The 27,761-nt window shown below is 35.0% G+C and overlaps 1 protein-coding gene across 2 annotated transcripts in view; it reads left to right on the forward strand.

Annotated features, from left to right (window-relative positions):
* The first annotated feature begins 1,358 nt into the window (after positions 1-1,358).
* Positions 1,359-27,761, forward strand: part of LOC109083507 (E3 ubiquitin-protein ligase DTX1-like) — a 49,361-nt gene continuing 22,958 nt past the window's right edge. The window contains exons 1-3 of one of the 2 annotated variants that reach the window (XM_042745164.1): positions 1,359-1,495; positions 3,523-4,252; positions 23,554-24,268. In XM_042745164.1, the coding sequence (XP_042601098.1) occupies positions 3,997-4,252; positions 23,554-24,268 (971 nt within the window). In that variant the 5' untranslated portion in view covers positions 1,359-1,495; positions 3,523-3,996. Of the gene's footprint in view, positions 1,496-2,085; positions 2,287-3,522; positions 4,253-23,553; positions 24,269-27,761 lie in introns of those variants that run through there. The other variant, XM_042745163.1, reaches the window with a different exon arrangement.

Genomic DNA, 27,761 nt, shown 5'->3' on the forward strand with positions numbered 1-27,761 from the left:
AGTTATTTAACCTGTTTTACTGTATTATGACCACTTTTTTGAAACTTAATTTCAATACCGTGATAATACCGCATACCCTGACAAAACATTATCAATTAATCGCAACAGGAAAATTTGATACCGGCATATCCCTAGCTGAAAGTATTAATAAATGTGCTTTGATTCAGATTTATTTGTATAGCTCTTTTCACAATGCATATTGTTTCAAAGCAGCTTTACAATAAGTGTTTCAATGGTACAGTCAGGAAGAAAATTGTCAGAAATGAGTGTTTAGTAGTGATGTAATACTGTAATTAAATGCTTCTTAAAAACTGAATTTAAATTTGCAGAGTTCAAAGGTATTTCGCACACCCAGAGATCTGTTTATTGTCATCAGGCACATTAAAGCGCCTGTTTAGAAGTACATTCAACATCCTCAGACACTAGAGGACGCTGTGACTGTATATACTGTATTTACCCTAAAAACTTCAGCTAGTGGATGAAGCCAGTCAAATCAAAACCATAGCTGATGGCTGTAATTAAATTGTATTTTTAGTGTTGTCTAGCACATATCAATGATGCATATCTGATACCATTTTATATAATTCACCTTTTATTTAACATTTATTCAATTCAACATGTATTTATTTAAAAAAAAGAACATTTAAGTTGATCTCTGAATGTTCAGTTAATAATTTAAAGATGCTGCTCACAGTGAGATTTCTAAAGTCAATGTCCATTGAAATAATTAAGAGTGAAATTATTATGATTTTTGATGGTGAAGTCAGTGAACTGATTCAGTTTACGAACACAGCTATAAAAATCACGCAATGCTCTGATGTATGTGAGTTATATCTGAATGGAAGATCAATTATATCATATACAGTATCATCATATCATCCTGCCATAAAACTTGTGTTATGCTGAAGCTCAAAGGAATTAGAGATTACAGTAAGACTTCTGTACAGCTGCTATTGTAATAATGTTACATTTTATATGTCGTAGATTATACATCAAGAAAAAAGAGCTTTTTTTATTAATCTCTGGATTGATTGCTTGCTTGCTTGATTTATCTTCATCAAAATAACCCAAATTTATATATAAAATATATGCATTTTAATATTTTTTTTTTTTAATAGCAGACTCCAGTAATATGAATATCTAATGCTGACCATTAGCATGATGCATCTTCACCATTGACATCCATACAAACGTAAAGTCCTGTTGGTATCATAATGACTTTAATGGAGCCTTGAAGCTTCTTTGAGGAGGAGGGTACAGTATAACAGCACTGGGATGTTTCTCTGTTGGTATCTCTTCACTCATCTGTGCTTACAGTGATTCAGATCAGTGTGTGAGTGATGCTGAATGCAAGCAGAGCGAGAGACGTCAGTGTTTCTCTTACCAGGGAGTGAAAAACAGAAAACTGCCTTTCAGACACACAAAGCTCGATGCTCCGGCATTTTCATTGGTGTAGAAGAAATATGGAAGCTAACCAGCCATTTTTGACAGAAAAGTAAGCTATCTTCTTAACCACTGACCATTAACAACTTCTAATATAATGTAATGTCACACTAACAAGCATGATGTGGTTCTGAATAAATCGGTTGCTTGTCATAATGCTTAAAAATATAATTGTTATTAAATTATATAAAATAACACTTTAAAATAAGCTCTCATTTGTTTTTGAATGATGTTTACAGCATTTATTAATGTTGTAAAAAATAAAATAATCAAAAATGCATTCATAAATGTTTGAAATTAATATTGAGTGCAACAGATACATAATTCATGTTTATTTGTTTTAAAATAATATTGAGGTTTTTGAAACATTACTATTTATTGCTAAAATTATTTATTATTACTACTATCCTATATATACTATTAAGCGTGGACTATTTAGCCTATATGCATATCCTATAATTCATATTATGGGCCTGATAATTTCTTCTCTATACATATCCTATATTTCTATAAGCGTGACTACTAGCCTATATATACGCTTCTCTTTATGGGATTTCTGAGTTGTGTTATTTACAGGCTGGGTTATATGGAGTGTATTATCAATATTTGTTCTCCTTCACTTGTGTGTCTCTATGTGCAACAGTCAGGCGGCGGAGGATGCGCACAACATGAGCAACAGCCAACAGAGCTCATAGACAGCAGAAGACGGTGAATTCCGACTCTCTTCTGCTCGTTTAGCGTCGGGAATATGATCTAGAAACACTTCGCTTACTCAGTCTTTTATTTTCTCGTCTGTTATTCCGGATCAGACCTCAGGTTCGGCAGAGACGCTTCACATCACAGGTGACTGATTCCTTTTTTCCTCATTTCTGCGTCTGTGCTGAATTAAAACACGCTCAACCTAATACGAAATAACACGAATTTCCTATCCATGTGAGATGTCGTATTCAGAATGAGCCTGGCAAAATGAATTCATCATGGCTCAAGTGCGTCCCGTTTATTCCTAGAGATCCGTAATCGCGCATATTCCCTGATTTCATAATCTAGTAATGAATTCTCGCTTAGTGGACAAAATCGTCCCGTTTGCTTCGGTGTGATGCAGTGATGAGATTCTGATGATCAAATCCGGAGGAGACGCGGAGCTGGAGACCATATGGAGAAGAACGAGATCATTTTGTTCGTAAATGAAGATGAATCGAGATCGGATTTATGAGTAGAACCGGCTCTTCACACGCATGCCTGTTAACACGGACCTCAGACAGATGTTTGGCTAGAACTGGCTTATAATAGACCAGATTCGAGGCCACATGCGATTCATTCGGGATTGGGATGAGTTTAGAAAAACACGGGTTTCTTTTGGATTTATGATGAGTTAATCATGTCAATCATCAGAGGTCTGCAGTTATTGATCACTGATACAGGATCTCTCCTTAGGGTTTGTTAAAGGGCTCATGGGTACCAGGAGGAGAGGGATCTCGCTCTCTCTGTCTGTGTATGAATATGTGTGTTTTCAGTATATCATGTTCACATGCATGTCTGACATGATTTGCGGCATGTTTTGCATGCAGTTCACAGTATTACCTACTGAAGGCAAAACTCAAACTGCAATGAAAACAATTCCTGTAACACTATTTTTTTTTTTTTGCTAAGACACTTGAAATAATATATGATCTTATAATTAATATGTAAATACATTTAAAATTATAAAACAATTCTTGACATGCATGCAAATGTTTCATAATGCATAATTCAAAAATGTTTAAAAAAATACTTTTTTTAAATTATATGAATTAGATTTAATTTAAAATAAAGTTATTAATGTACTATTTTCGCATCAAAGCAATCACAGATTTTAATGCAAGAGGTGTTACTGCAACAGAAAAATGGCAAAAAACAAACAAACAAAAACACATATTACACAACTGATGAAAGAGCACAGCAGCCAATGATAAATTAATTATTTTTAATGAAAATTCTACAACTATATAGTGGGACCACCAAAAAAATGAAGTTTGATTATATATTTTTTGGGCTGATTTTCACTCTCTTTTTCTGTCTGTTTCATTATATATGAAATAGTATTGCAGACCATGTGGATGCAAAACCTGGCAGTCCTGTCCAAGAGCAGCGTGTTCTCCTTCAACTGAATCTAGACCAGATAACTGGACTTCAGGACTGTAGGATTATCTGAGCATCACTAGCAGTGACCGGACTCCATCTCTGATCATCTATTTTGGATTATTCTGCTGAGGAGGAGTTACTTCGGAGAGCATGATTACTTCCAGAGCTGGAATACTAGAGACTAATCTAGTTTATGTGGGCAAACTCAGTTACAGCAGCGGATCTCTCATGTGAACAGAGCAGCGTCTAATTCGTTTTGCTGCAGGAGGTGCATCGACTTTTGCAGTTTGTGTACTCGTTCTTAAGCAAAATCAAGAGTTTTGAATCTTCACAATGTGTTAATGTGTCAATAGGAACATTCTCTTAGAACGTTTTTCTGCGTATACTGGGACGAAGTCCATTCTGTTTGCTGTTGGTGTGGAGTTGAATCGAATGGCTCGACCCGGCGCTGGGGCTTTGGTGTCGCTGGGAGGCGGATACTCGTCTCAGAGCATGGCTAGGGTGGTGGTTTGGGAATGGCTAAATGAACACGGCCGCTGGAGGCCGTACAGCGCTGCTGTTTGCCATCACATCGAAAACGTCCTGAAGGGAGACGCACGAGGAACAGTCATACTGGGGCAGGTGGATCCGCAGCTCGCACCCTACGTCATAGACCTGCAGTCCATGCATCAGTTCAGACAAGACACAGGTGAGTCACAGAGACATGTTGTGTACTTATGTGAAATGGATTTGAATTGTGAAATGTGAAAATTGGAAATGTGAATCAGTGCATTCAAGTCATGTTGCAAATGTTGAATGAAAGCCTCCACAAATTCGGTGCATTCAGGCCTTCTTGGGAAGTTCGTAATTAATCATGTCAGGTGCATTCAAGCAAAGTCTTAAGAAATACTAAGACAGTGTGCTTTTACTATGAGTGGGAGAAACTGCAACACAGAATAAGCCCCGCCTTCTAAATAAAGAACCAATCGCCAATAGACTGCATTAGTGCCTGCCCACTTTTTTTTAGTGGCGCTAAAGTCTTCTTTAAAGCATTATACTCTATGAACCAAACCAACCAGCTACGAGGAGAGTCACAACATTATAAAATTTGATGTGAAGCAATAAATTTTTGAAAACAGACAAAAAGGGCAAAGATACAAGTCTGTGAACTTAACCATTAAATGAGGGAAAGAACTACAATCCCATGAAGCATTGCAAATTATATAATTGAATTTAATATGACAGAGAAAAATAAAACTATTAATTTAAAGCTTTTTGGTTGTAAGTTTTCCTACAAAATAGCTTTACAAATATTTAGTTATTTTGAGAGCACAGATTGACTCAATTACACAGCGTTACACAGTGGGAGTGGGCGGAGCTAAAGATCTCTCTTGCGCTTTGCTTTATGCGGCTGTCTGATTGGTGGAAGTTTTTGCACAGCATCATGGGTAATGTGGTTTTTCAACAAAAAAGTTTTGCTGTTTACCACGATTATTTTAAAAAGTTGAAATCAATGTGAACAGATGAGTTCAACAAAAGCTTGGACAATCGATTAACCTGTCTTTGAAGGTTTGTCGTTTATTGTTAAAATTGAATCATTATGCATATTTTATTGTAATTATTGTGCATGTATTTTATACATGCAACTTAGCTAGCTTTATACAGCTTATATATAATAATTAAATTTACAGCACCTTCAGATATAGAATAAATGCGTAAAAAGGCAAAACACACTTAGTGTGTGCATTCTTTATTAATCATTTTGAAGAAGTAGTCTTTTTTTTGAATTTTTTGTAGAAATGTTACATTGCCATCTTGTTCTGATTAAAGTGACTCGCATCTGATGTCAATTATGATATCCCAACTTGTAAATATGAACTTCCCAAGAGGACTTGAGCACAGTTAATGTGTAGACTTCTATATAACAACTTAATACAGTTCCTGCATATCAAAAGCACACCTTTCAAGGTTAAACGTTCAGCAAAAGTGCATCAGAGGAGAGACTGAACAGATCGTTTGAGGATGCATTCGTGTGATCGTGCATGAATGCATGTGTGTTTGCGCTATGTTGCATTTGAAGTCCACTAGATGAACAAAGATAGCTTGAGGGTTTTTGGACTGTTTGGAAAATCTGTGCAGTTCCTACCAAAAGCGGATACTTTCTGAAGACTCTCTCCACACACACACACACACACACACACAGATCGGTGTGTCCCCAGGGCTCTCTCTTCGTATGATGCCATTGCCGCAGGCCACTGTTTTCCCTCATGAGAGAACAAATGACCTAAAGTAGAACGGTTCAGGGTTAAATAAGGACACATGAGATGCTCCGTGGAAATTATTTTGGTGCATGTTTTTGTTCATTTTTGTTCACTTTTGAGTGTGAAAATTTCCATTTCTATGGCAATAACATCACTAAAAAGTATTTAAAAATGCATGTTTTCCTTCAGAGTTTGGTCAGACAAACAGATAGTCCCGACCTCAAACTTTCATGGGTTGAGTAAACGTTCCTGTATCGAACTAGATCAAAGAGAAGGTACTATAAAGATGGCACGCATTAGCTTTGATGTTGCTGCCATGTGATCTGGATGCTGGTTGCTTTGAAACCACAATATTACACAGCAAAAGTGTATTTTAGTCTTATTTTTCAATAAATTATCTAAACATTCTTAAATCAAGATACTTGAGAATTAAGAAGCAAAATCACATGATTAATTTATTTTTTTTAAAAAAGAATGAAAAAAAGATTAAAATTAAGTGACTTCATTCTTAAAACAGTAACAAATATCTAAGAAAAACAAAACTAGTTTTTCCTTTGAATTAAGTTTAGTTTTTTGACCGCATTGGCAGATCTTTTTCCAAAAAAAAAAAAAAGAGACATATTTCTTCAAATAAATGTTTCTTGATTTAAAAATGTTCAGATGCTATTGTAGTTTTTGTTAATATTTTTAATTAGACTTTTATATTTTCTGCTTTCATGTTACATTTAGTTAAGGTTTTAGTAATTTTGTAGGTTTTTGTTATTTTTGTGTTTTTTGCATTTTATTTTTTTTCAAAAAAAAGTTTTTTTTTGTCTTGTACTCTAAACAAGAAAAAAAAAATACTAAGTAAGGAAATCTTTTTTTTTTTTTTTTTTTTTTTTTGTGCAGCGTAGGCTTTTAAACTAGTTTAAGATTGAATTTTAATGGAATATATTATTAGACAATTTCATTTGCATTTAAGCCTTTGGCAGACACTTTTATCCATTGAGATGTTCATTTGATCAGTTCATTTAACCAGCAAGACTTGTTCAGACAGTTTCATTACATTTTGTTGGAAAACAACATAGTGCTAGAACTAAGTAAAAAAAAAACAGCTTGGACCAACATGTAAATTAAAAACTGTTCAAAACTGCACTTTTCAGCAGGAAGGTTGTTTTAATGGATGTACTTCCTCTGTGAATTTAAAAGAGAAACTCTTTCAGGCTCTTCTGGATTTTTTGGCCTTCTGGGTAATCCGTAAAACCAGGCTAAACCTAAAATGGGAAATCAACGTCTCTCATTGTATGATGACCCATGACTCTGTGGTTTTATGGCTCCACCAACTTCCAGATGACTCTGTCTGTGTGTGTGTGTGTGTGTGTGTGTGTGTGGGTTTACTCACTGTACTGCAGTAATACTTGTGGGACATAAATTGTCCCCAGACATGAGCTAAATCTGACAGAACCTCCCTTTGGGAGTTTTTAAAATTCTAACCATGCAGAAGGTTTTCTTTTATGGTAGTTAGCCAGAAGTCATTTTAATGAGCATCATCTAAAAACAATACAACACTATGGCAAGCCTATTATGCCTTTTCTCTTTTTCAACTTTAGTTAGTGTGAAATGTTGCTGTTTTTAGCATAAAAAGATCTGCAAGGTTACAAAGCTCAGAGTCCACTCTGAAAGTAAATATTCTTCTGCACAGAGGCTTTCTTTTTTTGATGTGTGTGTAATGGATGGTTGATTCTGTTTATTTGTGTGTGTGTGTAGTATATTTTTGTTTTTATTTGAATTTTTCAGTAACCTTATAAATATAGAGACGCAAATCTAAAATCAATATCTGAAAAGCAATAAGTACTTTTTGTCAAAACTGAGTTATGAGTAGGGCTGCAACAACTAATTGATAATAATTGATTAGTCCTGTCTGCCCACCGTGCAAGGAACACTTCCACCAGTTGCGTCAAATTATACCACTGAATAATGCATTTCTATGGACAATGTTAATATTTTTGTATTTATTAGTGTAATAGTGGGTGAGTCGGTTGGTGTGTTTAATGATTCAGGAAAGGGTCGTGATCCCCAAAACATGCGAATGCTTTATTTTAAACTTCAAACTAATGCATTAGCAAAATGTTTAACATGGCTCATCCTGTCAAGCACTTTGACAGATGTGTTGCATGCATGTGTTTCTATTTTGCATGAAGGCCTATGCTAAAAGTCTGCGTTAAAATGAATTTACCAAAATAACAGCGGTGTTTCAAACAGACTGAACGCAGTACAGAGGGGGAAAATTAATATGCAGCGCAGAAATATTCATTTTGCTGATATTGGATGTTAAATTTAGGGTTAAAAGTCAACATGTAATTCAAGCATTTTTGAATGTGTTAACTGAATCTGTTAACACTGAGTTTGTGTTTTTTGTTTATCGTTTTCATTATTATCTACCTTTTTAGTGTAGGGATTTAAACTGGCTTTGTCCGTTAAACTCTCCATTTAAACTGTGCTTTATAACTCCTTTTGCACATAATGTATAGCAAAGCTATATATATATATTCACCATACAGTATGCTTATAGCATTTACTTGGCAAGTCTGTTTGAAGGACAGCATTGGGCAACACGTGGTATTTGTAAAGGCTCTTTATCTGATTAATCGAATAAATAACCAGCCAACTAATTGATTATAAAAACAATCATTAGTTGCAGCCGTACTTATGAGTAAAATCAGTTCTCTTAGACTAATTGTAGCCACACTCTCAGAAAAAAGGTACAAAAGTTGTCACTGGGACGGGACCCTTTCAAAAGAAACCCCTTTTGGACTTATTTTTCAAAACCGGGTAAAGGGGTGCTTATAAAGCATGCATACCGAAAGCATGCATATTTTAGTACTTAAAATGGTGCATAATAGTACTTTTTGAAAAGATACTGCCCCATTGACAGCTTTTGTACCTTTTTTTTTTCTGAGTGTGTACTGCATATAGCCTTTCTAGGCCCACATGTGTTTGTGTGTGTGTAAAGGTTTGGAGCGTTTGTGTAATATTCTGGATTATATGTATGTATGCATGCTTATTTTAGGTGTCCTGGTTCTTCCAGATGGAGCTCTCTTAATAGACTGTAGAGTTCTGAGATTTATCTGTCAGTGTGTGTGTGTGTGTGTAGTGCTGGTGTCCCTCCCTTACTGCTTGGATATGAGTGATTTTCTTTGAGGTTTCCTCGTGTGCAGTAAGTATGGAGTATGGGACTGAGTCTAGTAAACAGCAGCTGGTCGCTAAGGTCATACCGACATCACTCAGCCCTGCAGAGAAAATAACAAGACCAGAAGTCCTCGTTTGCTCAGCCTTATTTCATGTGGGATGCAGTACATGTGGAAAGAGTTTGATGTGAGTGCTGCTCGTCTCTACTGAGTGTTGTGACTGGTTGCCAGGGTGTTGCTATAAGGTTGCTAAGGATGTTTTTGTCATTTTTAATGCTGTTGCTATGGTTTTTAACATTATTTAGACATGTTGCTGTGTAGAACAGTATGACTGATTGTCCGGGTGTTGCTATGCAGTTGCTATGGTTCTGTTAATTGTTTCCAGGGCGTTGCTATGTTGATTCTAAGGTGTTTTAACCATGTATTTATGCAGTTGCTAGGGTGTTTTTTTTTTTTTTTTTTAGCATTTTGTTATGTAGTCTCTAAGGTTTTAAATTGGTTACCAGAGTGTCGCTATGCAGTTGCTATGGTGCTGTGGATTGTTTCCAGGGTGTTGCTATGTAGTTTCTAAGGTGTTTTTAATCATGTTTTATGTAGTTGCTAGGGTTTTCTACATTTTTACCCATGTTTTAATGTAGTTGCTAGGGATTTGTGATTTTCTTAGCATGTATTTTTAGTTTTAGCATATTACTATGCAGTAGCAAGGGCATTTTTATTGTTTACCAGGGTGTTGCTATGGTGGTGTGATTGGTTGCCAGGGCGTTGCTATGTGGTTGCTAAGGATGTTTTTGTCATTTTTAATGCTGTTGCTATGGTTTTTAAGATTTTTTTAACATGTTACTATGTAGAACAGTATGTAGTGTATTCTGGTAGTTGGGATGTTGCTATGCAGTTGCTGTAGTGCTGTGGATCGTTGCTAGGGCATTGCTGTGTTGTTTCTAATGTGTTTTTAACCATGTATTTATGCAGTTGCTAGGGTTTTCTAATTTTTTTTTTAGCATGATGCTATTTAGTAGCAAATGTGTCCTTAGTGGTTGCCAGGGTGTTGCTATGCAGTTGCTATGGTGCTGTGGATGGCTGCCAGGGCATTGATATGTGTTTTCTAAGATGTCTTTTTTTTAACATGTTTTTTATGTATGTGTTGCTTGGGATTTCTCATTTTTTAGCATGCAGTTTTAGCATGTTTTACTATGCAGTAGCAAGGTTGTTCTTATTGTTTTACCAGGGTGTTGCTATGGTGCTGTAGATTGTTGCCAGGGTGTTGCTATGCAGTTGCTATGGTGCTGTGTGTGGTTGCCAGGGCATTGCTATGGTTGCAGATAGTTTGTTGTTGTTTTTGCATGTTTACTCTGTGGTTACTTGGGTTTTTTTCAGCTGTTTTCTGGTCCAGCATCTGGAAATAGTAAAGTAACAGCACAGCTCTCTTGATTTGAGGAATCATTCGCATTTGGTGCTGGATGATGAACACACTCAACTTTATTCATCACTGTTAGAGGTTTCATCACATCTCTGATAAGGAATGACTGCTCTGTGAGTGAGTGACTGTGTGTGTGTGTGTGTGTGTGTGTTAGAAGGGGTTTGTTCTCTGGCCAGACTGAATTGATCTGTTTGTCTCTGGAGAGAGCCTGTGGTTTTCTGCAGCTCTGTAGACGTCTTCTCTTACACGTCTAGCACAGATTTGAAAAGTGACTCTGCAATCATTTGTTTTGTTCAGTTGACTGGTGTGAAGTGTGTACTTTACAGCAGGCCAGAAATATGCAGTATTGAAGGGCATGCAGGATCCACCAGACAATATTAAATCAATATTAATATCAATGTTAAATATCAGCCAATCAATAAAAAAAAACAAAAAAAAAAACAGTAGTTGCATACCTTACAACGTGTAACATTAACGATGGGCTGCGTAGCTGGTAATAACTGTAGAAAATCTGATTATTATTATTATTATATCTCGCATTTATTAATTAATTTTATTTATTTATGTATTTTTATTTAAATATTTATTTGTATTTTTTACTGTAAATTAGTGTCTGTCTGATTTACATTTTCATCATCATTTTAATATCATTGATTATAAACCAGGTTATTTATGTTATTATTAAGATTATTTATTTGTATTTATTTTTTATTAATTCATTTTAATTGAATCATTTATTTGTTTATTTATATATTTTTTTATTTTAACTTTAAGCTTGTCTGTCATACTACATCCTTAAAAAAAGAAAAGAAAAAAAAATCAGATTACAAAATATGGATGAAAAAGAAAATATAAAATATTAAAAATATTTTTAAAAAGAATCTGTTTTTGAAAAAGGAATATCAGTTTTCTTGTTGCTAAAAAAGGCAAAGGCACTTTTTTAGCTTGATAACGAGTTCATAACTGCAGTAGGGTGTTACATATAGCTGCCTAATTTACATAATTATTTTTAATATCAGGGATAATAGCTCGCTGTCACTCAAAATCACTGAAAATCGTTATAAACTGACCTGACAAACCATGATGTCATGAACTTTTATGATTGGTCAATCAGCTGTGGCACTGCTGGATAAATTCAGTAATTTACGTTTATATTTCAGAGCAAATGCAATAAAAATAATATTACCATCGCAAACATATTGAAAATTAGTGTGACTAATAGTGGTGTGCCTAACTAATTTTTGTGACTCTAATTCAGTCATTTTAATTGCCTGTGGTTCCTGGTTTGCCCAGCCCATTTCTTGGGTCATGAACATTAATTAGGCTATGTCATGTCTGATTGGCTGTGAGGGTCTGGCCAAGAGCATAGAGCTTATTTCAGTCCAGTGCCAAAGCAGCTGGTTTGGGCATATATTATAATGCTTGACTGACTGACTGACATGATGTTAAGAGTGTACTTTCAGATATTTACAAAGGGGTCATTTTTTGATTTTTTTGATTGCAACTGATTCAAATGTTCCTTTCTCTTTGGAGTGTTATACTGCGGTTTGTGAATAGATAAGATCTGTAAAGTTGCCAAGACTAAACAGTTCTTAAACCCAAAGAGATAGTTCTTTATAAAAGTTTAAGACCTCGTCCACGCCCTCCTAAAATGCCTCGTTTAAACACGCCCCCACATCTCTACGTTCACTGTGTGGGGGAAAGATATTGCATAACGCTGCCCGAGAAAAAAAAAAAAATGGGAACAAAAAAACAATGCATGCAAAGAAAGAAGGCGTAACTTTGATTCTCGCTGTAGTCGCGGCGCCATGTCGTATAGATGCTGTGTGTTTCACTGTTAAAGCGAAACTACTTTGTTTGACCTTCCAAAAGAGGACACGACTAGAAATCAGTGGTTAAGTTGTATTACAACACTGTTCGAGAACAGTTCAACCCAAATATTCAGATGTGTTGGCCAGCGCTTGTGTGTACTGGAGGACAAGGACTGTTTCCTGGGAAATTAGGCCTAAAAATTCCGGGTGTCTGTTTCTGTAAAGTGGGGCCAATTCCAAGAACTTTGACAAGCACAGTCTGGTGCTTCTGACTCACAGCCCTGTAAGTACGTTTTCAATATTTAAAGAATTTGTCATTCAATCAGACGCCAGTTTTTGAAAGCAGTGTAGAGTAGCGCATTGATTGTTTTGTCCTTTCTCCAATCACCAAATGCAGAAAAACATGGTTTTATATTTACGGCCCCCATGCCGTGATTACACAACACAACGCTTCGGTACATAAAAAACACAGTCATAAGTTCATTATAACTCCAGTAAGAATTATTGTATCTCCACTGGATGCACACAACATAGCCGCATCGTTTGTAATGGGTTTGATTGGTGTGTCTTGTCCTCAACATCGCACTCAGGACACTCGGCCAATCATCACAGTAATGTTTAAAGGTCATAAACATTTCCCGTCACACGCTTGACGGTATTTCAGTGCCAATCACAAAAGCCCTGGATTATCTGGCCCAATCAGAAAAGCACACCTCGCTTTTCAGAGCGATGATCTTAGTAAAAATCGATGCGTTTCAGAAGGTGGGGCCATAGGAGAGAAACAATAATGTACATTATGTGGAAATAACTGTGTTTTTTGAACCTTAAACTGCAATCTTACTAAACACATTTCAAATTACCCAACAATACCAAAATAATTTCTTTTTTTACAGCACACTTTTAAAAAAGTTTCTGTGTCATTTTACAAACATATTATATATATGTGTATATATATATATATATATATATATATATATATATATATATACTGTATATATACAGTATATATATATTGCAAAGGTGTCTGTAGAGGGTTGTCAGGTCATGACTGATTGTGTTTTGTGTGAGTGTGATTGACTGTGATGTTTCAGTTTACCTCAGAGACGTATAGTTGACATGTTAAGATTTTCACAGATCTGCTTTGGCTGTGAGAAACTGATGTGTGTGGTGTGTGGTCACGAATGTGTGAGTGTCTTCTTTGAATACAGGTTTGTGTTGTATAAGTGTTTTTTGTAAGACACTTACGTGCATAGTCTCATACCTCCGTATTCTTACTGATTATGAAACTTACGAGTGTGACTGTGTGAACAGGTAAAGTGAAGAGAGCAGTTTCCCAGAAAACAAGGTTTGTGGTCTTTTTATAGAAATTAATACTTTTATTCATCAAGGATGCATTAAACTGATGAAAAGTGACAGTAAAGACATTTATAATGTCGCAAAAGATTTTTATTTCAAATAAATTCTGTTCTTTTCAGCTTTCTATTTATCAAAAAAATCCTGAAAAATAAAATAAATCATGGTTTCCACATAAATATTGGGCAGCACAACTGTTTTCAACATTGATAATAATTTAATTTCTTACATGTAATTAAATGTAATTCAAAATATCAATAAAAAAAATGTTATTATATTTTATTATATTTTATTACATTTATTATATGCATTTTATTATATATTTGTACTTATTATATTAATGATGATAAAATAAAACTGGTTTGTTGCTTGTTCTGGAAACAATATTTAAATATTTTTAAAGAAAATGCAAATTCTTTATGGTTTCAACATAAATATTGTGCAGCACAACTGTTTTCAACATTGATAATAATCAGAAATGTTTCTTGAGGAGTAAAGATGCTGAAAATACAGCTGCGCATCACAGAAATAAATTACACTTTAACAGATATTCACATAGAAAACGGCTATTTTAGATTCTAATAATATTTCACATTTTTACAGCATTTCTGATCAAACAAATGCTGCCTCGATGAGCAGAAGATACTTCTTCCAAAAACATTAAAACCCTAAACTTTTGAATACTAGTTTAGGTTGGAGCCGCTAGTTAATTTATGCACCATTAATTAAACAAACCCTATTGTAATTTTTTTTGGATTGTTTCCAAACAGGTTTCGTTGTGCTCCTCCCCTCATCTTCTATTCGTCAGGCACACAGATAGCCCCGCCTCCAAACTCACATCATTGGTTGAGTCAGAACACACCAGAAACTATCTAAACATCGCACACAGCAGCTTTAGGTGTCATGTGTGTATTTACTGGCCGTCTGACAGATGATTTGTTGAACTTGCAGGGAAGTTCATTACTGCAGCCTTTTCTGTAATAATATCACGATTAAAGTTTGCACACTGAAGCATTTTAAAACAATTAACCTGTAAAGGTGATGCAGGAGAGCCAAGACACCTCTCTCTCTCTCTCTCTCTCTCTCTCTCTCTCTCTCTCTGTCTGGTCAGCACTTGTCTTGTCTTGACTGGTGAGATGAATAATATCAGCCAGATGCTTTTTGGCAGCAGCTCCCCAGGCGGCTGATCCAGAATGGAGTAGCGTACAGCCACAGTTTCCACTTTGCTCATTAGGAATGACAGCCAAAGGGGCTCTTAGAAGGAACTGCAGTCTCAAGGTGAATTTTAATCAGACAGAACATGCCACGTCCTTTAGTTCTGCGCTTACTGTATTTTACTTTCTGACTCAAAGTTTTAAACAGGATTATTATAGTTAAAATTTAAAAAGTCTTTTGTTACTTAAAATAAATGTTAGCTGAAATGACATATTAAAAAAATGAAAAAAAAAAAAAACATATATAAAGAAAAAGTAATTCTAAATATTGAACACTGAGTGTATGATATTTTATTATATTTTATGATGAAAAAATCAATAAAAACAACATTTATTATATTTTTATTATATTTTATGACATTTATTATATGCATTTTATTATATATTTGTACTTATTATATTAATGATGATAAAATAAAACTGGTTTGTTGCTTGTTCTTCTTCCCGCAACTCGAAAACAAACCAGAAAAATATATATATTGTTTAAATTTTTTTAAAGAAAATGCAAATTCTCTATGGTTAATATGAGAAGTGTTAGTATCATCGAGAAACTATTATTTTTTTAATTAGTTTGAAATAGTTTTTTTTTTATTTGAATTTTAGTTAAAGTTTTAGTAATTTTGTAATTTTGAACAGTTTGTTTTTAATGTCTATATAGTTTTTAATTGCATTTCAGTTTTACTTATTTTTGTAAAGTAAAACTAAATGAAAATGAGAAATGATTTCATTTTTACTATAAAATATGTGTTTTTTTAGTTTTAAGTTTTAGTTTTAGTCTTTTAGTATTTTACTCCTTTCACATAATTATTTGACATGCTGTAGGCATGCCACGAGCGACAAGGAAAGTTTACCAGTTATCTTTTGTGCCCAGTGCTGTCAAAATTTTAAAAGCAAGAGACTGATGTATTTTATGCATGTGTGTGTGTGTGTGTGTGTGTGTGTGTGTGTGTGTGTGTTTGTGTAGATATGTAGATGTGTTGGTGATGTATTGTGAAGCCTGAGACAATTTTCTACAATGTGGATAATAATCTCATCCTAAATAAAAAAACCTTCTGGCATGTTTTGAAGGCAGCTAGATGATAAGCTCCGCCCCCAGATAGTTTGATTGAAGGCTCCGCCCACAGATAGCGTGTGAGAAAAGTGGAGGTGTTAAAGCGCTCTGGTTTATGACGGGGTTTTCCACCGAATACGTGCATGAGCGTGTGTGAGATAATACGTTTTGGTTTTCTTTTACAGGAAATACAGTGGTCTTATCTGAAACACTGCAAAGCATCTACTGTACCTCCGAGTTTACAGTAGTACATCATTCAGTATGTGTGTGTGTGTGTGTGTGTGTGTGTGTGTGTAGTGATGTGGGCATAACAGGCGCTGAAGCTCACATGCTGGGCATTCACAGGGGCAGTGGACACTTTGTTGTACCAACTTCCTTTGGCACAGACGGTCGTGATGCGTCTGTGTGTGTGTGTGTATGTGTGCGTGTGTATGTGTGTTCTGCTGTTATGGCTTACAGCTACAGTACAATTCTTTTTGTGTTGCAGCTAAACTGCAAGCACTGCAGTAACTCTCTGCTAACTAGCAGCTTCACAAGATTCACACTAGTACAGTGAAGCCAATGTTTGGATCTGTTGCAATGGCAAAATGACATGTATCTGTGTCTGTATTAGGATAAAACAGCAGTTGTTCTAAACCAGGGGTCAGGCAACCTTTTTGGCATGACGTGCCATTATTTAATTTTTCTGGTTAACCACTGTGCACACCCCCCCTCCCCCCACACACCCCACCCCACCCTTTTTAATGCATTATTATACAGAATGCATTAACTCTTTGTACAGTACATACACATTTTGAAATGATATGATAAAAAAAACAATAGGCCTATTTGATTTCCTGCAAATAGTTTCTGAGGATTTTTCATAAATTGTTTTTTAAACTTTTCAAAAGTTTCTTGAATAAAAGATATACAGTGTGAAAGTACTGAACATCACTGTATGTGTGTGTGTGTGTGACAAGGCCAATGCATTAAAACCATTCAGTTTAATCACTGTTCTACGCGCGCGCACACACACACCACTGGCACACAGAGATCTGAGATCGCGCTAGGCAAAAAGTAACATTCAAAAGCTCATAAACTTGTTTTCAGCACTGCCATGTGACTTTTATTAATCGATACTGAATCGCTACATTATATTTCTCAGCAAGGAGGGGGGAATTTTTATTTTTTTTAAAGTATAAAAAGTTTTTAAAATATTTTTATATGATATAAAATATTTGAAGAAAAATATTAGAATACAACCATATTTGAAGTCCCTTTGTCATTTAAGATTGTAAAATGGGTTGTTTTTTTACTCTTAATTTATACCCAATAAAATATTGTAGTATTTGGCATAACTAGAACGCTGCTCAAAATTTATAAAAATGCCCATTGTGCTTTATGATTTTATTCATTTAATGATTTATTGATTTAATAATTTTATTATTTTCCAGGATCCGTATTCACAAAACATCTTAAGGATAAAAGTAGCTCATAATGATAAAATAATCTAAAAAATAGTGGGCGTGTCAGTCCTAAATTTAGGACTCCTGCATTTTTGTTCTAAGAATATTTCACAAAGCGTTGTATCGCTAAAACTAGCTCTTAAATCTGTGAAACATTAGGAATAGTGAAGAGGACTACTAAGTCACTAAGACCAAATCTGTACTATCCTAAAATGGCTGTGTCAGCAATCTAACTCGGAATATAAAAATTTTAGAAACATTTTTGACGATAATAAGCTTTTAAAAAAGGCTTTGGTTTGGAGGTTATCCCAACTTCAAATGCTTGATTATATCCTTAATATATAGCTGTTCTCGCGTCCAGTTTGGTTTTATTTTATGTTTGCATGTCTTACTATCAGCCATGACTATTTTGCTAATTAAAAGGCTGTTTATATGCATGTTACCAAAATTTTATTAGTCGCTTAGTCCCAAAAAAAAAAAAATTCCACATGAGGTGGCAGAATCACGCAGTTTGTGACGGACAAATCCGTAACGGCTGGTGTATGTAGTATTGTACATAGGGCAGGACATCCATATGCTCACCTTACATGCATCAACCTCAAATATGGCTTATAATCTGAGATACGTATGTAGTAGCAACTTTACATGGCAGCTCAATCTAATGTTAGCCTAGAAAAAAGTGTGCATGTTTGTGCGGAGTGTGAAGCTCATTTGCTTTTTAAATACTTCGTTATTTTTGGTCATACAGATAAGAGTAATGCATATTTTGTATCTGTGAAGACTCTACGTTTATTCGGGTGCACTCAGAATAGCAACTAAGTGTTGCGCTTTTGTAAAATAATGAAAGCAAACATGATGCGCTTTCTGCCGTCTCAGACTCTGTGAACTTGAGCGCGTCACTTCGAAACTCAGTGGATGATTGTCTTATTACAGACATGAGAAATATATCTATAGAGAGTGAAACTTTTAAATGAACCAATTCAAATAGAAAACAAATATTCACACATTATGTAATCCATATGAAACATGCATACAGGTGCTGCAGAGATGAGTCAGTGTTGCCGACTTTATCTCTTAAACCGAAAACAGAAAGCACTACTGTAACAATAAATTACGATGTTACAATAAATTAAAATGTTAATGCAGTGTACTTGCTGTTTTTCCCTAACACATTCATAATTATTATATTTGCCGGTGCGCTGTGGCAAGCCTTTTTTGCATGGGCTTGAGTGCTTATTAGACTATGTAGGCAATTAAAGGCTCATTATTATGATTGATATGGTTTATTAATAAAAGTGTGACTAATAGTTGACTAATGCTTAAAATGAACGACTTCTACTTGACCAGAAAAATCTTTAGTCGAGGGCAGCCCTAATGCATATCGAATAATTGTTTACTAGAAGCATACATATAAGAGGCTGAAAATTAATTGAATATATAGCCTACTTGTTTAATTAGTGACACTTAGCCTGCATTTTAAATCTTTATTTGAATGTGGCAATTAACATTTTTATTTTAAAATCTTTATTTGAATATGGCAGCATAATATTGCGCTCTACAATATTCCTATGAATAAATCTCAGACAGAGACTATCAGCCAATCACTGTGTGTGTAGTTAGGAAGCATGATGACATCATCCATAGCAACGAGGTCAACCCCGCCCCCTTACTCTGAGCTCAATACTTCTCTCTATTCCTTAGTAAAAGTTTGTCTCAGCAGCTTTGTGAATAGGTTTTAAGAGAAAACTCTTTTACTGCTCTTTAGGAGAACTCTTAGTGGTAAGATAAAATGTTTTGTGAATACAGGCCCAGGTTTCCAAAAAAATCCCTTACAAATCAACCAGGCTAGTCATATATCCAGGTTTTCAGTTGATAAGCATGTGAAATTAAAGTAAGAAATATATTTAATATGTGATTAATATTATTTTAGTATTATTTTAGTATTTTATATATTTTATAATAAAATCAACATTAACTGATATAAAAATATTAATTTTCCAATTTAAAAATACAACCATATTCAAAGTCCCCCTTTCCAGTCATATGTGATTTATTTGTACAAAATATGATTTACTCTCAATTTATATTTACTATAATAGCCTATTTTAAAACTTGGCATATCTAGACAAACGTATAAATGTATTAACTGTACAAATAATGTGTAAAAATGCCCATGGTGCTTTATGATTTTGTTTATTTACATGACCTTTCCAGCTTTACAAATCACTTAAAATTCTGTATATAGCATATGTAGAATATATAGAATGTATAAAATATAGAAAAATTATTAAAAATATCCATGGTGCTTTATGATTTTATTAATTTACACGACTTTTCCAGATCTTCACATCACACTAAAATTAGACTACCTCATATATCCAGGTTTTCTATTGTTGATGTGGTGAATTAAAATAAGAGATAGTGTTAATATAATATAATATAATATAATATAATATAATATAATATAATATAATATAATATAATATAGAATAATATAATATAATATAATATAATATAATATAGAATAACAAATATTCAATAAACAAATATTCAAATTATATAATATAATATAATATAATATAATATAATATAATATAGAATAATATAATATAATATAATATAATATAATATAATATAATATAGAATAATATAATAGAATATAATATAATATAGAATATATATATATATAATATAGAATAATATATATAATATAATATAATATAATATAATATAATATAATATAATATAATATAATATAATATAATATAATATAGAATAATATAATATAATATAGAATAATATAATATAATATAATATAATATAATATAATATAATATAATATAATATAATATAATCAGTCAGACAGTCTCTTTCTGTGTAAATGACCAGAAAAAGCTGCTATAACTGGTCCAGACTTCATGTTGTTTGTCAAAAGTCTGATGCTTTGAGAGAAAACGAGCCGCGGTCCAGACAGACTGACAGGAAGAGAGAACAGAAACCAGTGTGAGGGAAAGTGTGAGGTTTGGGTTCAGAGAAGAGGACAGATGAGGAGAAAATCATCGGAGGATCCAGCAGGATGTGACCAGCGCATACAGGAAGGACATGGAGAAACTGTGTGTGTGTGTTTTCCTTAACTCTGTGTTCAAGTGTTGATCTCAGTGGAAGTCTGAGAACAGAACATACTGTTTTGGGACCAGAATGATTTTTAATGTTTTTACAGGAGTTTCTTCTGCTCCTTAAGGCTGCATTTATTCAATCATAAATACAGGAAAAGTGCAATATTGTGAAATATTATTAAAATGTTAAATAATGTAATTCTGTTTTAATATACATAAAAATGTAATTTATTTCTGTGATGCACAGCTGTATTTTCAGCATCATTACTCCAGTCTTCAGTGTCACATGATCTTCAGAAATCATTCTAATATGATGATTTATTATTTGTGTTTGTTTGATGGTTGATTTTTTTTTTTTTGGTGTGTTTGATTTTTTTTTTGATTATTTTTTGAATACAAAGTTAAAAAGAAGAGCATTTCTTTAAAATATAATCCTTTTCTAACAATATACACTACAGTTCAAAAGTTTGGGGTCAGTAAATTTTTAATCCTTTCTTTTTTTTTTGAAAGAAATTAAAACTTTTATTCAGCAAGGATGTGTTAAATTATATTTTACAGGATATTAAAATAGAAACCATTATTTTATATTGTAATAACGTTTTGCAAGAATACAGTTTTTTTTCTGTATTTTTGATCAAATAAATGCAGCCTTACTGATCTCAAACTTTTGAACGGTGGTGTATATATGTGTGTATCACTATATATTTTTAATAGTGTAAACCTCGTCAGAATTTAAACCTCATTGCATATGTTTGTATGTTATATGGTGTGTATGCACACCTTTTAACATGTTTTTACATACATGTCCTTGCTGTAGGTCACTGCTCAGATATTATCATGCAGATCCAGGAAATGAGCAAAGACCCAAATCTCCAGAGCTGTAATTCGTGTTATACAGCACATTTTCATCTCCATTTATGGGTTCATTTGTAAGATAACATAAACATTTAAACATTAGTTGTCACAATGAATGGGTTGATTTTAAATAGTTTTACTACCTTGTTTTGATAGGATTTGATTAATAAATCTGGTATTTGGGATCTAATAATGGGACAATTTATAAAATATAATAATATAACTCCCTTTTTAAAAAAATAAAAAAATAAAAGGTGTTAATCACTTTAGTTGGTTGTCTTATATCACAATATCACAAAAAAATTGATGGATTTTAAAATTATTTTACTACTTTGATTTGACAGGATGTGATTTTTTTTTTTTTTTTTTTTTACTTTTTTTTTAATTTCTCAGTTTGTTTTATATATATTTTTTTTAAAAAAATAAATATTCTGATTTACTTTTTCTCTGTGAATTGAAACTCTTTAAACAGAATATAATTCTGGATTAATTTATACAATAAAATAATAAAATCACATTTTTAAAGATTTTTCTAATTTATTTTCTTATTTTTTTACAGAAACATTTATTGAGATTTTTTTTTTTTTTTTTTTTTTTTTTTTGGTAATCAAAGTATATTTAGGCAACAGCTTGTATCTCTCCAGGTATATTGTTAGCAATACATTTGATAAATTCAGTGATGCTTTCCCTACTATTTAATACAATTATGAAAATCAGTATAATAATATATTCGCAATTTATCACAACTAATTTTAACTCTTTTATTTCCATCCTGTTCATGTGTCACTGTGTAAATAATCAGAGTTAATGTTTAGAGTTTGATCAGCATATATTATGCTTTTATAGATATGTTTCTTTAATCTCAGATGGAAAACTGCATTAAGAGCTTGTAATGCAGGAGTAATTGATCTTTAGTCATACAAACACATTGTTTTTGTATAAAATGTTCATGCAGTAGAAAACAAGCATATGAAACTTCACCTGTAACCTAACCAGCAGCAATACTTTGAGGATCTGGGAGAATATGGAAGGTTGTTGGTTAAAGATTGGTTGCTTTAACGAAACGCTTAGATTGAGTTTAAGGATGTGACACTTTGTGGTCTGAACTGGGGTCAGTAATGAAGTTAGGATCCGCCTCGGCTGGGGAAGTCAGGGCTGGGCTGTGGAAACTCAAGGTCAGTCGTGTGTGTGTGTGTGTGTGTGTGTGGGGAAGTCAGGGCTGGGCACTGTAAATGCTCTTTAATGAGCCGTAAAACAGAGCAGTGCTGCTCTCCTTCACCTCTCCTCTTCCTTTTCCTCCATCCATCTTCCTCTCATCTGGAGCTTCACATTGAATGCTCATCTGAGAAAGTGACCGTCTATGATCTTAGGATTCAGTGGAACTATTAATTCAGTTTTTAATTGCACAAACTTTGGGTGATTCTCGCTTTAAATCTGCAGTGTGTCATGGTGCATGAACAAGATCTTTACAGTTTTATGCATTTGGCGCGTTACACTTTTATCCAAAGTGACTTATGTTGCATTAAAGTTATGCATCTTACTCAGTATTTTGTCTTGTTTTCCAACAAGTTAATATAAATTAATACACATTTACTTGAAAATCAAAATGAATCAAGATACTGTTTTTTTTTCCTCTGAAAAAAAGAATAAAAAAAAAAAGATCAAAATGAAGTAAGTTTTTGCTTAAAACAAAATATCTGCCAATGGAGTCAGAAAAAAAGTCTTGGTTCCCCTTCAAGTTTATTATATATATATTTTCTCTCTAAATAAAATGCTTAAAATGGAATCCATTTTCTTGGAAATTGTATAATTGTAATAATATATTTCTAATGTTCCCTATTTCTCCAGGTAAATTAATGGGAATGGATTTGATGAGTTAGTGTTTTATTGGAGAAATGAAAATTAGAATTTTAAAGTTTTAGTTATTTTGTTGCATTTTTGGAATTTATATTAGTGTTTTATTATTATTACAGTTTTAGTTATTTTAGTGCAAGTTAAACTAAATGAAAATGTGAAATATTGCTTTGGTTGCTTTGATGATTTTTTCAAAAAGCGAGATTTAATATCTTAAATCTTTTTGCATATCAAGAAAATGCATTTTGATTTGAGAATGTTTATGTATTTGTTCTGGAAAACAAGACAGAAATACTGAGTCAGAAGCATAACTTTAATGCGACGTAAGTCACTTTGGATAAAAGCACGATGCACCAAATGCAAAAAAAATGTAAATGAACGTTACTTAGTTTTGCACCATGCACAACTTTCAAGAAATGAAAAGGAACAAAAAAAAAAAAACCTCTCTCTCTCTCTCTTGCTACAGGCACAATGCGTCCCGTTCAGCGCAACTTCTACGACCCGTCCTCGGCTCCAGGCAAGGGCATCGTGTGGGAATGGGAGAATGACTGCGGCTCCTGGACGCCGTACGATATGGAGCTGTGCGTCAGCATCCAGAACGCCTACGAGAAGCAGCACCCCTGGCTGGACCTGAGCTCGCTGGGCTTCAGCTATGTGGTGGACTTCGACGGGATGTCCCAAACCAACCGCCAAAGCCAGAGGAAGCGGCGCATCCGCCGACGGATGGACCTGGCGTACCCTCTAATCGCTGGATCCATCCCCAAATCCCAGTCCTGGCCGGTGGGCACCAGCTCGGGACTGCCTTGCACCTGCCAGCAGTGCATGCTGGTCCACAGCACGCGGGCCGCGTCCAACGCCATTCTGGCGCTGCAGCAGAGGAGGAAGCTGTACGGGACGGAGGGCGGAGCCACCGCCGTCGTCAAGCAGAGCAACACCTTCACTGGCTCCTCCCTCTGGTCCCCCGCGACATCTGTTGCCAGGGGACACCATAACAACATATCAGTGGGAGGCGGAGGAGGAGGCGGGAAGGTGGAGATGAACGGGGTGAATTTCCCATGCGGTCCTGCGATCGTGACGCTGCCGTCAAAATACTCGCTTACTATTAACGGACAGAATAATCTGAACCGGCCGGGAACACAGAGGATCACGGTGACGGCCAGCCGAGGAACTGTCCCTCCTGGGTAAGAGATGATTTGAGATCATGTGACACTATTTCTGCTGTTTTCCACATGTGTTCCATGACATCTTTTTTTCTTTCTTAACTCTTAAATGCATACCTCTGGTCTTCAGCGACCTGGGACATCATTCACTAACATTTAACATTTTTGCATTTAGCAGACGCTTTTATCCAGTGCGACTTACAGTGCATTCAGGCTAACATTTTTTTCACCTAACACTACTCTCTCCCTCTTTCATTTTTTAAAGTTAGGCATCAGCTTTCTTAGTATTCCTCAGTCTATTCATTATAAACAATATAACAAGAAAAAATATATAAAATATGAAAGAATGCAAGTTTTCTGATTAATTTTTTGTAAAAAGTGTGTAGCGTCACTAAAGACCCAAGGTATATAAATGTTGAAGTATATTTTTCCTGCGCAACTATATTTACATATCTAATGACTCAGTACGTGCAATGACTCTATATTCCTTGAGGTTAGATGTTTCACTCATGATTACCACAGACATAAATCAAAAGAATATCATCAGCAAAAATTTAACTGGTTTGAATGGATTTGAATTTACTGCAGAGCAATTACTGTATGCAATGAAATATAAATGTCACTGCCATTTGATGGTGGATAAGCTGCCAGTGATCAAAATATTGATTTTAAAGTCTTTGAAAACAATAGTTTTGTGAATATGGGTAAAATCACAAATATAAGCAAGATGCTGAATGTATTGTGGAAGTGCGCTCTGACAAGGACAGCGATGGTAAAATCATCTGATCAAATTGAACTCTTCTAAGTTTGGAAAGGTAATGAAATATGCTTTATTTTATTCTTCTGTAATTGAGTTTTTTCCTATTGCAGCAGTTAGAGATCCATCTGTGCAGGATATAGAGGTCTGGGTCGCTAAAGACCTGAATATGTAATAATGGCTAAATATTTATTAAGCTACCTGGTCTCTTGGCCAAAACGTACCTTGGGGCACTTTTTCGCAAGATGCCAAATACAAAGTGAAAAAGTGAAAGTGAAAGTGACGTGACATACAGCCAAGTATGGTGACCCATACTCGGAATTCGTGCTCTCCTTTTAACCCATCCAAAGTGCACACACACAGCAGTGAACCCACACACACCGTGAACACACACCCAGAGCAAGATTCAAGATTCAAGATTCAAGATTCAAGATTCAAGATTCAAGATTTTTTATTTGTCACATACACAATTATATAGAGCATATATAACCAGCAGTGAAATGTGAGTCAGGTCCGCTCCATGGACAGTGCAATTATTAAAGAATACAACACAGATTAAAATATACATAAATATAGCTATGAAAGAATGAAATAAAAGTAAACAATAAAAATATAAGAATAAAATATAAAATATATAAAGAGATGTATACTGTAGAATTAAATATATAGTGGAAAATAATGTGCATGAAAGTAAACTGTTGTCTTAAATATTAAGATACACAGGAATGTACAAGAGGCAAATGTGCAAACAGGTTGACACTTTCAGTATGTCAATGTGAGGTAGTGAATGATGAATATCTTACTGATAAAGTGAATATTAAGTGGAGACATGAAGATGTTAAGAGGCTGGTTTTGAGTTTAGGAGCCTGATGGCCTGGGGGAAGAAACTCCTCCTAAGTCTCTCAGTTTTTGACATCAGGCTACGGAAACGCTTACCAGATGGCAGCAAAGTGAAAAGATGGTTACTGGGGTGAATGGAGTCCTTGATTATTTTAACAGCTCTGCTTTTGCAGCGTTTGAGGTAGATGTCCTGCAGAGAGGGGAGAGCAGACCCTGAGATGCGCTCAGCTAAGCGCACAACTCTCTGCAGGGCTTTGCAGTCTTGACTGAAGCTGTTCCCATACCACACTGATATACACTGAGTCAATACGCTTTCTATGGCCCCTGAATAGAAAGTTTTCAGGATTGCAGGCTGAAACCCTGAATTTTCTCAGCTGTCTCAGATGGTACAGTCTTTGCCTGGCTTTATTAACCTGAGTTTGAAATGTGTGTAGTCCAAGTCAGGTCCTCTGAGATGTTTACACCGAGGTACTTGAAGCTGCTCACCCTCTCCACAGGGGTCCCGCTGACATAAGAGGGTATAGGGCTGCTGCCGCTCTTCCTGATCAGGTAAGGGGAGTGAATACAGGCTGTTGCTGAGGTGCCCTTGAGCAAGGCACCGAACCCCCAACTGCTCCCCGGGCGCCGCAGTGGGCATCATTTGCTAGCGTGGGGGAGAGTGGATTATGGAGTATGGAGACATACTTGAGCGCTCTCCGGGTTTCAATCCCGTGACTGAGGTGCCCAAAACAGCAATCTGGCACCGAAGTTCAAATGGCACACTGCATCCACAAATGCGTTTTTATATCAGTTTGGGCATCATTTACGCTGCGGGTAGGTTTAGGGTTGGGTTTGGTTTAGGGCATATTTCCAACATAATAGAGCATTAACTTTAATAGCGACAGTTCCCAGATATTTACATGTTATTGAGGTGCAATATGAGAAGCAATGTACATTCACTCCCCCGTACCTATACAATTCCTGCCGTGTTCACGAACTCGTGTTTTAGCGCAACTCAGTGGACGTTTCTCTTTAAAACTGCGGTGAACTTGCAATCCTTGGATTATGCAGAATCAGAATCAGAATCATAAAAGAGCTTTATTGCCAAGTATGCTTGCGCATACAAGGAATTTGTTTTAGTGACATAAGCTTCCAGTACACAGAGACAACAACACACAGTCAAAAAAAAAAACCTTGCAAATAAATGTATAAAGTGTATAAACAATTGTGCTATAAATGATAATGGAATAGGATTGAGTAAGATGCAGGGATGTACTAGGATGGAGGAGTAACAAATAAATATAAGGATATTGCACATTTTTATTGCATAAGTGGGGAATATTTAACTGTTCATGAGGTAGATTGCCTGGGGGAAGAAACTGTTCTTGTGCCTGACTGTCCTGGTATTTGCAGCTCTGAAGCGCCGGCCAGATGGCAAAAGTTCAAAGATGGGGTAACTTGGGTGTGAGGGATCCAGAGTGATTTTCTGAGTCCTTTTCCTCATTCTGGATGTATACATTTCTTGAAGGGTGGGCAGGGGAGCACCAATAATTCTTTCAGCAGTCCGAACTGTTCTCTGTAGTCTTCTGATGTCTGATTTTGTAGCTGAACCAAGCCAGACAGTTATTGAAGTGCACAGGACAGACTCAATGACGGCTGTGTAGAACTGTTTCAGCAGCTCCTGTGGCAGGTTAAACTTCCTCAGCTGGCGAAGGAAGTACAACCTTTGTTGGGCCTTTTTCACAGTGGAGTCAATTAGGGCTGCACGATTAATCGCATGAGAGTCATGTGGTTCTCATCAGAAAAAGCCGGTTCCGTGATTAGCGGTAACAGTGTCTGTCTACCTGTTTTCAAACGGGAGCGGCAGTTAATACACAGGGGCCGTAGTTCACTGACAAGCTACGCAACTATCATGTTCACTGTTTTGAGATGTTAATC

Source organism: Cyprinus carpio, chromosome B19 (assembly GCF_018340385.1).
Source record: "Cyprinus carpio isolate SPL01 chromosome B19, ASM1834038v1, whole genome shotgun sequence".
Classification (NCBI taxonomy): Eukaryota; Metazoa; Chordata; class Actinopteri; order Cypriniformes; family Cyprinidae; genus Cyprinus; species Cyprinus carpio.